General features: G+C 38.6%; 1 protein-coding gene across 1 annotated transcript in view; it reads left to right on the top strand.

Moving 5' to 3' along the window:
* The window catches only part of LOC109486362 (nipped-B-like protein), a 33,567-nt gene that overhangs the window by 13,902 nt on the left and 7,618 nt on the right, over positions 1 to 12,047 (top strand). The window contains exons 14-39 of the mRNA XM_019790191.1: positions 1,089 to 1,282; positions 1,946 to 2,068; positions 2,313 to 2,421; positions 2,785 to 2,939; positions 3,131 to 3,211; positions 3,521 to 3,621; positions 3,939 to 4,172; positions 4,518 to 4,647; positions 4,862 to 5,005; positions 5,317 to 5,379; positions 5,776 to 5,862; positions 6,231 to 6,478; positions 6,719 to 6,821; positions 7,000 to 7,098; positions 7,313 to 7,459; positions 7,630 to 7,764; positions 8,010 to 8,108; positions 8,419 to 8,472; positions 8,624 to 8,732; positions 9,148 to 9,284; positions 9,797 to 9,937; positions 10,059 to 10,152; positions 10,657 to 10,808; positions 11,208 to 11,298; positions 11,723 to 11,826; positions 11,967 to 12,033. Coding sequence (XP_019645750.1) covers positions 1,089 to 1,282; positions 1,946 to 2,068; positions 2,313 to 2,421; positions 2,785 to 2,939; positions 3,131 to 3,211; positions 3,521 to 3,621; positions 3,939 to 4,172; positions 4,518 to 4,647; positions 4,862 to 5,005; positions 5,317 to 5,379; positions 5,776 to 5,862; positions 6,231 to 6,478; positions 6,719 to 6,821; positions 7,000 to 7,098; positions 7,313 to 7,459; positions 7,630 to 7,764; positions 8,010 to 8,108; positions 8,419 to 8,472; positions 8,624 to 8,732; positions 9,148 to 9,284; positions 9,797 to 9,937; positions 10,059 to 10,152; positions 10,657 to 10,808; positions 11,208 to 11,298; positions 11,723 to 11,826; positions 11,967 to 12,033 — 3,201 coding nt within the window. The remainder of the gene's footprint in view (positions 1 to 1,088; positions 1,283 to 1,945; positions 2,069 to 2,312; positions 2,422 to 2,784; positions 2,940 to 3,130; positions 3,212 to 3,520; positions 3,622 to 3,938; positions 4,173 to 4,517; positions 4,648 to 4,861; positions 5,006 to 5,316; positions 5,380 to 5,775; positions 5,863 to 6,230; positions 6,479 to 6,718; positions 6,822 to 6,999; positions 7,099 to 7,312; positions 7,460 to 7,629; positions 7,765 to 8,009; positions 8,109 to 8,418; positions 8,473 to 8,623; positions 8,733 to 9,147; positions 9,285 to 9,796; positions 9,938 to 10,058; positions 10,153 to 10,656; positions 10,809 to 11,207; positions 11,299 to 11,722; positions 11,827 to 11,966; positions 12,034 to 12,047) is intronic.

The following is a 12,047-nucleotide window of genomic DNA, read 5'->3' as shown; positions in this document are numbered from 1 at the left end:
CGTCCGTAGCCCAAATGAGTGTAAAATATAAATGTATAACTACTTGGAATAATCTCCCGCTCCACCTAAAATGTTTAACATCAATAATTAGCTTTAAACGAAATCTTAAAAATCACCTACTTTTCTTTTCCACCGACATTTGATTTCTTATTACTTTGATTTCATCTGTATAAGTTTGAATCTCCGTTTCTCTTTAAAATTCATTTATTTTCCTGAGTTATTGCTTCAATTCTGCCAATGTCTGTATTGCAGTTAAAGTTCTGTTAACGTTAAAGTTATAGTTTTTAACATATCATTTCTAATTAGCGTTATTTATCAATCACTTTTGTTATTCATGTTACTATTTGTTTTGTTACTATTATCATTTTGATCATATTGATCAAATTTATTAATTACCTATTGTTATTTATTATTAACATTTGATTTGTTAGCATTATTTCAGTTGTTAATTAATTTTGTCGGGGAAGATCCCAGACAAGCCACTATGGCTTCATATCTTTCCCCAGCATTTTATTTTATTGTCAGTAACATTTTCATTTTATTGTTATTAATTATATGCGAACCAATAAACAAACAAACAAACAAATATAGATAGACTGACCAGAGTTTTTGTCAGATATATTGTCAGATACAATGCTAGGTAAATCATTACATTTTATTGGTTGCATGTATCCATGTTGGATTCCAATAGGGCTGTTATCTGATTTATGTCTGATGTACAGTGTTCTAGCCAGCTTGAAATTTCTTTCTGTCATTTCAATCTTGTCTGATGTAACATATTGTTGAGCATGACAATCCTAGGGGGTCCAGGGAAAATTTTGACCCTCTGCAACGCTGTTCCTTGCATTTTATGGGACAAAGTTTAGCTGCATCTATTTCTATATCTTTACAAAGATCTACTCAGAGATGATGGAATACTTCCGAATAGGGCAAAGTCTGTCATGAGCAGCAAAATTCCATCAAATAACAGAAAGATGGATGGTGGATAGAACACTGTTGTTGTGTGATGTTATGTACATACAAATAGGTGTTACATACATGTACATATGTAGCCACAGACTTGGCTGAAGGATTGAACTGTGTTGCAGATGATGATGATGATGAAATCCCAGCCGACAGTCTGATCCCCAAGGCTGTTCTATCAGAGCTGTGCGGAGAAGCCGCCAAGCTGAAGTCCATGGGAGTCATGAACCAGGTGGCAGCAGAACGTCTAGTACGGCTCATGAACATTCTGGAGAGAAACATCCGTGATGGAGCTAAACTGCAACCACTACTTGTTCAGGTAAATTATTGCACAGTTCATAGTATATAATGTATAGTGTATAAATGTTTATAAGTTGATAAGTGGCACTGGTGTTTCAGAATGAACTAGCTGTCATTTTTCTTTATTCAAGTTTTCAAAGCGTCAGACTATCCCGGCCGGACAAACATCGTAATTCAAGTTACACGGCCTCAAACCTGATGCATTCCTCTATAATTCATCACAGTTTTCACCCCACTGTTGTGTATCTCTGCAACTTTCTCAAGTACTATACCCCACTACTTTTTTTTTCTTTAACGGTGTCGCTCAATGCAAGGCTAGTTATTTTTGGCCACTTCTAGGCATAGAGCTAGAGGTCCTTAAGTGAGTATAATGTAGTTATGTCAGGAGATGGTGGTGAACCTTTGTTTTGAAGCTTTGTGGATTGTAATCGGACGGAAAGCAAAAGTTGGAAGAGAGTTCTATAACTTTGCAGTCCGAGGAAAGAAGCTGTTGTTGTAAAATGACTTGGAGACAGGTATGTTGACGGTGTATTGATGAGAACTGGAAGAGAACCTAGTGGCACACTGAAAGGTTCTGAGCGGCGGAACAACTTTGTGCCCGAACTACTATTGACTACAGGGTTCGCCCATTAATACTGTGTTCTGCGACGTTGTACCAACCTGATGAATTATTTTTGTACAGGAGGCTGATGGAGAAGAAGAGCAGCGTCTGTGGAGAGAACTGACGTTTGAACGTGTCATGAGGTCTGCTGACTCCTGCCTCACAGCTCTCTTCATCACCACTTCAACTAAAATGCCCAAGCAGGTAGGACAAATTTTATTCAAACATGTATGCTTGACTTCATACATGTAAATGGACTGTTTTGAACCTTAGGACAATTCAACATCTGTTAGATAGGGCTTGACTTTTTTTTTCTACTGCTTGGTGCAAGTAACATTCACTAGAAACAGCGACATTTGCTGCTGAGCACACTCTTTTCATATCTTCCTCTCCATACTCTGACACCTTTGATTTCTTAAGTTTTCTTAATTACATTATCTCTCAACAGGTATTCATTGAAGACACTATAGAGCGGCTTGTCATGTATGCGAAGTACCATCTCCAGAACACCATCTACCCTGAGTTTGATCCAGTCTACAGGACACCTGACAACAAAGGTATGAAATAAGGGGAATTCAAATTATCTTATCATTAAATTTAAAAGTTCATCTGTGTTGGTTGTTACATGTTTAAAGGTAAAACTTTCGTTCCAACACAAAAGTAAATGTTCTCACCTAGAGCTTTCGACCAGTCACTCTGGTCCTCATCAATAGACTGGCCCAGTGAGGCTTGTCACATGGCTTCTCTGAAGTACAACAACATCGGGTCAAAGGTATCTGGTAAATGATGTGCAAATTTTTTTTGTGTTGAAAGAAAGTTTGGACTCTCTAGTATAGAGAAGGTTAGCTATTAGTATTACATTTTCTCTGTCATTGTGAGAAATAATTAAATAGTAAGAAATATTTTCCATGTGTTGACAGACGGGATAGTGTGGAACAGTCGGATGAAGCGTGCTCACCACAAGGGAGCCCGCCACAAGTCAGTCGTGTCGCTGTACAACAAGCTGTGCGAAATCGTGTCACTGCTGGCCGAGCTTTTAGAGGTGGAGATGATGACAGACACTGTCATTCTGCAGGTACGTAAAAGTTCATTGTAAATTTATCTCACTGAAGGGTATAAAAAGTACCAGAGAGAGTTTTTTAGTTAACAGTGCTATTTTTATCAGTACAAAGATGTATTTGTTACAAATGCATAATGTACATGAAGTACATGTACTGTAATCTCAAGTTCAAGAAGTTTATGTCTGAAATATTTTCTTGTTTAAAGGTGTCAAGTTTGGCGACAACTCCGTTCTTTGTTGAGAATGTCAGCGAGTTGCAGCTCAGCGCACTGAAGCTGGTCATGTCTGTAAGTGATTTTTCTTTACCATTGTTGTAGATCTCTTCAGTCATAGTAGTGTCAATGTATACAAAGCTTTGCCTTTGCACAATCTGTTCTATCTTTTGTGGTATGCACACGTGTAGTATGTAGGCTCTAGGCTTTTTGTTGTATCTATGGAATAAGGCCATGAAATTTTTGATCTGGCATCTGAATTTCTAACCCTCAAACACAACATTTACCAGGCCTTACTGATCAGATGTGGTAAGATTTATTTCATTTAACAGTTTATTTGTACATACTCAAGTACAACTAGTATTAACAGCACTCTATTTCTAGGTGTTTTCCCGCTATGAGAAGCACCGTCAGCTCATACTGGAGGACATATTTGCATCCCTCGCAAAATTGCCATCAAGCAAGAGGAACCTTCGCAGTTACAGGTATTGAGTTAAACCCTGTTAAATCCAGTACACCTTCTTCAAACTTGCCTTATGTCAAAACTTATTTTATTCTATTACTGAAATGTTGACAGAAGTCTGAAAGCGTTCATGCATAGGAGTATTTTGTCACAATAATTACATGTATTGTTTGCTTCTCGAAAGAAAAAAAGTATGCGTCTGTAAGCAGTTCCACAATCAAGCCTTTTTGTTTGTCAGACGTGTTGAATGTGCCTTTACAATTTCCATGTGTTGTACACATAGTTAGAGGATGATCGTAAGGTAATTTGTTGATAGAATTTTCCACATGTTTTACCCAGACTAAACTCAGAAGACAATATCCAGATGGTGACAGCCCTAGTGCTGTCTCTGATCCAGTGTGTGGTGACACTGCCTGAACCTGAACCCGCCGACTCGGACAGGGACAAAGAAGAGAAGACAAAAGAGGACAAGAAGTCAAAAGACTCCAAAATGGATGATGACGTCTTGATTGCTTCTTCCTATGAGACTGCAATGAGAACTGCACAAAACTTTCTCTCTATTTTTCTCAAGAAGTAAGTCCATATCACCAATATCAAACAATTATTATTGATCAGTAATTCAGTATATATACAGTAATGAGCTGTACCTTTCTTTTTGTTTAAGTACCATTTTTTTGTCATTAACAAAGTACTTCAGTTGCTGTAGTCTAGCTATATGCATTCATTCCTTAATATGTATATTTTAATCAAGTTTTGGAATGTTCTACTTTTGTACAGGTGGGAGTTTGGAACAGTCTTTTTTATAAGGGAGATAGACTGAAATATGCTGTATAAAGATAATAATAGTACATATGTCATTGGCTTACATCGGCTATCTATACTGTAATTAACAGTTTGGATTCTTTTTGGATGTTTCAGGTGCACCAGTAAAGAAGAGGAAGACTACCGCCCTCTGTTTGAAAACTTTGTTCAAGACCTCCTGGCCACCGTGAACAAGCCTGAATGGCCAGCAGCAGAACTGTTACTCAGCCTTCTGGGAAGACTGCTGGTGAGGGACCTTTTTGTGATTTGCCTCTCAAATTGTGGGAATTGCATTTTTAAAGTTTGAAAATGCAAAATTTGCAAAATCTCCCTGACCACAATATGACAACCTCTTTTTGTTGAGTAAGCCATCAGCTTAACATTGAGTTCAGACTCACATGCATTCAATTCATGCATCAAATGAAATAATTCAATGGAACTTCTGTTACTTTCCATATCAGGTTCACCACTTCAGCAATCGTTCTACGGAAATGTCTCTGCGTGTGTCATCTCTGGACTACCTGGGCATGGTAGCTGCACGGCTGAGGAAGGATGCTGTGTCCAGTGAGCTGGATCAAGACACTCTAGATGCCGTCATGGATGAGGTGTGTGTGATGATTCTACATGGTAACAAATATACTCAGTGTTAGATTCTTCTTATAAACTGTTGAAGATTTGATTTTAACACTTGAGTGGAAAGCAGATCTTTTTTTCAAATCAAATCATTTGTGTGAGGAAAGTTACATGTAGATTTTGGGACTAAAAAGAGAACAAAACCAAAGCTAGGTTTTCTTTTTTTCCAGTGTCTCAGTATTTTGGAGAAGGTTCATGTTTTCATAATACATTCTCATGTTACTGCATGTGTTAACATTTGGTTTTGTTGCTTACGTGTTGTATGTTTGTGAATTTTACCCAGATAAACTCAATATCTGAAGATGAGTCAGTACAGCCTGAAAAAGACGAGTCAACAAGTCCTGCAGTAAGTAGTTGCCTTAATTTGATCTTTGTAAACGATGAGCCTACTTGTGTCGATAAAGGTTAGACATCCAGGTAATGAGATACACAAGTTCTCAAGCAACTGGATAGACTTGAAAACTGTCAGAAATGTGTGGTCGTTATGGCCAGAAGTTTGACTAGCTAAGATTTTAGCCAGTCATAGACCAGTTAGAGTTTAGTCAGAAACTGATGAGTATTTGACCAGAGTTAAATCCTGACAGGTCATGCAAGTGGTCAGGCTTTGTGTTTGTCTGTTGCACAAGACAACAGCAGTACTGTAGACTTCTTGCTGTAACTTCTTGCTCGAACTTGTTACCTATTAGTCAGAATGTGTTTTGTTGTCATGAACTTATTCTTAAACACTGTTACATTCCTCCAGTTTCCTGATGGTGACCAAACACAAACATTCCAGAGAGCCATGTTAGACTACTTGGCAGAGAATTCCGACACAGATCCAGCTCTTCATGTGAGTAAACAACACAAATTTCTTGTAATTATTCATGGAAATTTGGTGAATGCACATTTTCAGAGAGAATGTAAGGCATTCTTATTCTTTGATGAAGTTAATTTGTTAATTTTACTGTGAATCACTATATTCACTGTACTTTTATATCTGTAGTTTTCGCAGTCACTTCTGTACCGTGAATTTATCATTACCACGAACAAATTATTCACCGACTTTCTCTCTTCTGCACCTGCCGCCACCATGAACATATAGTTCCGCAAACATGTCCATTTTTCTCAGACCATAAATACATTTTCATACCGAGAATATAAAGTGATTTACCGTACATTATCACATGCATTAATTTTACTTGTCCTCCTTGGTTGCAGTTTGCGCGGCAGTTCTACATCGCACAATGGTACAGGGACTCCACAGCCCAGATTGAGAGGTCCATGAAAGGGAAGAAGTCCAAACGCGCGGAAGATGACTCCGACAATGAGGATGATGATGACGAGGATGAAGATGACAAAAAGGACGAGCCTGTGTCCACTGTCGATGTGATGCAGGCTGCAGACATGAGGAAAAAGTTCCTGTTAACAATGGTCCAGGCCAGCCATGGACCACTGGGAACCCTAAGGTAAATCATTAAGACCTACTGATTCTGAAAGTTGTGTAAAGATTTTCAATTGTTTCAGTTGTTATTTCTTTGCAAATTTACAAGTAGTCTGTATTTTACAAAGTATAATCAAGTAAAATTTTCTGCAGAGGCGAATATTTCGAGCTCTGAAAGTCTCGCTTTGAATTGAAGCATAGTACACGAATGTGTACCATTTTTATATTGTACTGTTCACATTTGTTGTGATTTTTATTTCTCTAGGACCAAGCATAGCAACCTGAGCTATGAGAATGCGTGTTTGATTGCACGTTACCTGGCATCACAAAGACCCTTCTCTCAAAGCTTTGACATCTACTTGCAGCAGGTAAGAATTTCTAGAACGCACGAGATTTGTATTACCCCTAGCATATACTGTCAGAAATGTGATTGAACAAATGTAAGTAACCCAGTAAATCCTCCTATTTTCAGAATGCAGTTTGAAGTCAGACTGCTGGAATTTAATGTTCAATTTCTTGATTATGGTATCATCCTGTTGATTACAGATTCTACGAGTGCTGAGTGAGAATGCGATCGCTGTCCGGACTCGTGCCATGAAGTGCTTGACTGCAGTTGTGGCAGTGGATCCCGGTATCTTAGCTCGGGTAATTATTCTATATTCTTGCAGAACCTTGCTACTATTTTGGTGCGGGGAAAGTACTTACTATTGTTTCTGCGGGACAAATTTTTTAATACATTTCGCAGTCTTAGTAACTGTAGTCTTAGTACCTCACCAACCTGATCAAATTATTTACAGAAGCTTCTAACCATTTCTGGTTACTTACTTAACTAATTTTGATAACAATGCTTGAATTTTAGGCTGACATGCAGAAAGGTGTGCATGGACGATTCATGGACCAGTCCACTTCTGTACGGGAGGCAGCGTTGGAGCTGGTTGGCAAGTTTGTACTGCTGAGGACGGAGCTTATTCCCCAGTACTACGACATGATCATTGAGAGAATACTGGTAAGTCAGCCTCTACTTGTCTTTGTACTTTTGTCCTAACAACAAATAATTTAAGCAATGTAAGGTGGCATAATGTATTACCAGTACAGATCTTGCTATATGATAATTTTGTTTTTGTCTCGCTGAAGTAGATGTATTGAAGTATCTTTTATTCTTGAATTCTTCCTCAGGACACAGGTATCAGTGTTCGCAAAAGAGTCATCAAGATCCTGAGGGACATCTGTCTGGAGGTTCCCAAGTTCACCAAGGTCACAGAGATGTGTGTCAAGATGATACGAAGAGTGAACGATGAAGAGGGCATCAAGGTAGAGTTCTGCTTTTCCAAGATTCAATTCACATAACACATTGTGTACTACATTGTTTAAAGTTGTAACTTTTGACAAGAGATTGTCCTCACCTTTACTTTCGACCAATCACTCTGGTCTTCCTCAGTAGACTGACCCAGTGAGACTAGTCACATGTCACAACTATCCAATGAAATACATTGTAGAACTCAACTGTAAGAGACTCCGTCTTATAACTAAAAAGGCAACTTGTGCTTTACTTGCAGAAACTGGTGAATGACGTCTTTCAGCAAATGTGGTTCTCGCCTGTAAAGTCATCTGATGAGGAAAGCCTTTTTCGGAAGGTCATCAACATCACTGATGTGGTAAGGAGAAGAACTTTTTCCAGATTTTCTAATCATTTGAGTTTTTATTACTTTTAATATAATTCGTAATTACACAGTTGTCGTGATGAAAATTTAATATCACATAACAAATACAATGTCATAAAGGTTCAGGTACAAGACTGTGTTTGAATCGGCTTGTTTGAAAAAAAATGTTCTGCAACTATTGTACATGTATTCAAGGCTTTTTGTATTTTATTCAGGATGCATGCTATGAGTACAGAAGTGAGGACTGAAAAAAATCAGGAATCACACTATCACAGTATTTTGATGACTTATGCTATCTTCACAGGTTGATGCCTGCAAGGAAACGGGATACGACTGGTTTGAACAGTTACTGACTAATGTAAGTACAAATGTACAACATGTATCAATGTAGCTTTGAGCTTTTCAATTCACAACAGCTTCAGGGTTCAAAGACTTATCAAACTGTACTACTGGATAAATACTGGGGGAGTGATTCAGCCTCTTGATTGTTCTGTTCCCCTTCTTTGCAGCTGTTAAAGGCAGAAGAGAATGCCTCCTACAAGCCTGCCAGCAAGGCGTGTGTACAGATCACCAACTGTCTGGTGCAGAATGTCCTCAGTCTGGAGGAAAAGACTGCAGGTTAGTGATATCTACGGTCATCTACCTGTGCATTGCCAGCATTTTCTCTTTCGGTAATTCTTTTATAAGTTATACATGATATACTCTTTTGTACCGTTTGTCTTACACAGGCTATGGTCTTGATTTTTGGGGGGCAGAGAGCCTTTAATTATTTAAGAGTAATGCCGATTTTAGCCCTCTAGCAGCTTGTTCTGGTACTGCATTTCTTTGTACGAGAGCATTCTTGGTAAAAATTTTCAAAGAGATTAGGCCAATTAGGAACAACAGATTTTCTTGATTTTAGGCATGTACATGTAGAGCAACACTAGTGAATCTAGCACAAAACAACTGTACTTCTACAGGAAAACGTGCTGCAATTTAACATTTCTGTATAATCCATTTCACACAACATAACTTTTGTTTCTTTTCCCTGCAGAGACAGTAGAGAGCAGGACAAGCAGCCACCGACTTGTCTCCTCCCTGCAGACCCTGTACCTGTTCAGTAAAGTTCGGCCCGAGTTGCTTGTTGATCATGCCATGACTCTACAGCCATACCTGTCCACGCAGTGTAGTGTATGTAATACTTTCCCTACTTTATTACTTTGCATTTGTAGTCAAACCTGAAGCAAGAGTGATTGCTATAGACGGATACTGGTAGTCTCAATAGACAGGTTACAGCATTCAGATCACAAGGCGCTTATATATTTTGTGACAAAAATAAGGCAAATGTTGTGCATGTATAGAAGTGTAGTGAGCTGGAAAGAACAACTGCTTGTTGCTATAAAATTTGCAAATGTTTTGTTTCCAATTACAGTCCTTCTTCAGTAGGGATTCTCTGTTAAGCTTTTGTTTTTAGATTTGGCTGAAGTGATCTGAAGATTACTGTTAGTAACATATTTCAATGAAAGTTCAAAAGGGCTAGTGTTGGTAATTTTTTGCTATGGTTAGATCAGGAAACCAGAAACACAAAATGTTTTTCTTATTCCTAATTTTGTCTGCAGAATTTAGGAATGAACTGTTGTCCATAATAGAAATAGGTGTAAGACAATTGTAACTGAAGTTCATGCCGTTGTGTGTTTCCACAGACCCAGGGAGACTACCTGGTGCTCCATAACGTAGCTAGGATTCTCCAACTCGTGGTTCCACTCATGGAGCACCCCAGCGAAGTCTTCCTGGCCTCTCTGGAAGAGGACCTCATGAAGCTCATCATAAAACATGGCATGATGGTAAGTTAAGAATCTTTTTTATACATGCATTTAGCTCTTGTTTCATTGTTTCCAGTTGTGCATGATTGTATTCTAAGTCCTTTTTTTAGAAAGAGACAAAATTGTTGCATTTTTGTTGCAGATTCTCCAGGCATGTGTAAGTTGCCTTGCAGCTGTGGTCAACAGTGTGACCCATAACATCAAGCTGGTATGGGACTGCTTCCAGAAGTATTTTGGTGAGAAATTTTGCAGTTGCGAGACATTTTATACTACCGTACTTCACCTTTAGAGACTGGACATGTCTACATTTTGTACACGTACACAAGTAGAACTTTGCTAAAAGAAACTTTTATTCTGCAGCCTGTTACATTTTGCTTTCAGTGCCCAAAGCTGAATGGTTGTTGTAAATAGATATATTACAATAAATTAGGGTTCGAAATACTTTTTATTCACAGGCTAAGCCAAAAGGAATGCCGGTTATTTTAGAAGGGCAAGCTGTAAGCCAGGACATCTAATATAGCATAGTTCACTTGTTGGCCGAGGAGGGGCACAGTTTATTTCGAAAGCTGTAATCTGGACCACTGTAAACTTCTTCAAAAAGGTTGCTTTGTATGCCTCAAAAATATGATAAGTTGCACTCAACTCTCACACAAAATGACTTGGACTAAGAGTGCAGCAGTGGGTATTTTAAACCGTGATATACTATCTTGTATTTTGATGATGTACTATCTTTTCTACAGGAGTGTTGGGTAAGTTGAAGCAGGAGCACAGTGCAGACCCTGAGAGCCAGGCCCTGCAGCAGAACCGCCCCACACTGCTCAGATCTCTCTTCACTGTCGGACTGCTCTGTAAACATTTCGACTTCGATCGCAAGATGAAAGGACAGACAAAGGTATGTTAGAAATAAAGTGTACCTTAAGCACTCTCATATATATTGAGGTTGGGGAGCACTTTGGCAGAACGTCTCATATAAGGTCGTATATGTGCATATAAGGATAACACTCCATATATAAGGATAGTTTCCAAACGTTGTGTCGGAGAAGATATCCTCTGCAACAGGCAAAATTCTAATGCTCAGGTGCAGTACGCTCTGCCGACATGCTAGGTTGTTGTTGACAATTGGGTTGATTTTGTGTCACTTCTGAATGTAAATCCATGAGAGTTACAGACACGTGAACTTACTGTATTCACAGGAGACTTTACAGATATGAATTAAGTTAAGCATCTTACTATGATTACTACCAACACAGATGAACTTCCATGTTAATAATTTTGTTGTTTGAACTTGCAGGTCTGCATCAAGGACAAAGTGTTTGAGGTACTGATGTACTTTATGGACCATCCTGATGAGGCAGTGCAGCACAAGGCCCTGACAGGAATAGGTGAAACTTTAACCAAAGTTCTACACTTAATGTGTTGGCAGTTACATTATTTGGTACAAGGGAGGGACATGCAAATGATATTTCCAATGGAACCTATGGGGAGGCCATGAAAAACAAGCACTTTAAATGTGTTAATTTTACCTTTATTTGAAACCTCTAGTCAACATGGAAAAATTATGATTTATATATTCATTGCTGATAAATTTGCATGTAGACTTATTTCTTTTATACTTCATAGAGGGTAACAGCCAATGCAGCAAGTAAAGATCATGTATGTATAGACCTAGTACATGGACCAGTGCAGGTTAGGTGCAGAAAAACCTGTACAGCCCCAGTTTTACCTGCACTGACGTGCATATGCACACAGTATTTCTAGCCCTGCTACAGGTTCTAAAGCATTAATGTTTTTGGTCTACCTTTCCAGGCTTCCTTGCCATTCAGCACCCAGACCTGATGATGGGCAGTCAGATGACAAAGATGTATCACAGGTTTCTTATGGAAGAGTCATCTGTTAAACTTAAGTGCCAGGTAAGTAGCTACAAGAATAAAAATAGTTCCATGTCCTCTTACCTTTTCCAAATAATGACTGAACCTTTTCAATCAAAGAATTTTGAAGGTTTCTCTTCTCTTGAAATAAGATCCTCATTTGCTTCAATCACATATATTAGGTTCTGAGAAACCTGCAGAACTACCTAACAGAAGAAGATGCCAAGCTCAGGGTGGCAGACGCTGAATGTAAGTACAGTCTC

The sequence above is a fragment of the Branchiostoma belcheri genome, unplaced genomic scaffold, assembly GCF_001625305.1.
Source record: "Branchiostoma belcheri isolate BF01 breed outbred unplaced genomic scaffold, Haploidv18h27 scaffold8, whole genome shotgun sequence".
NCBI classification, from domain to species: Eukaryota; Metazoa; Chordata; class Leptocardii; order Amphioxiformes; family Branchiostomatidae; genus Branchiostoma; species Branchiostoma belcheri.
The sequence above is the reverse complement of the archived record's forward strand: the minus strand, read 5'-3'. Positions and strand labels throughout refer to the sequence as shown.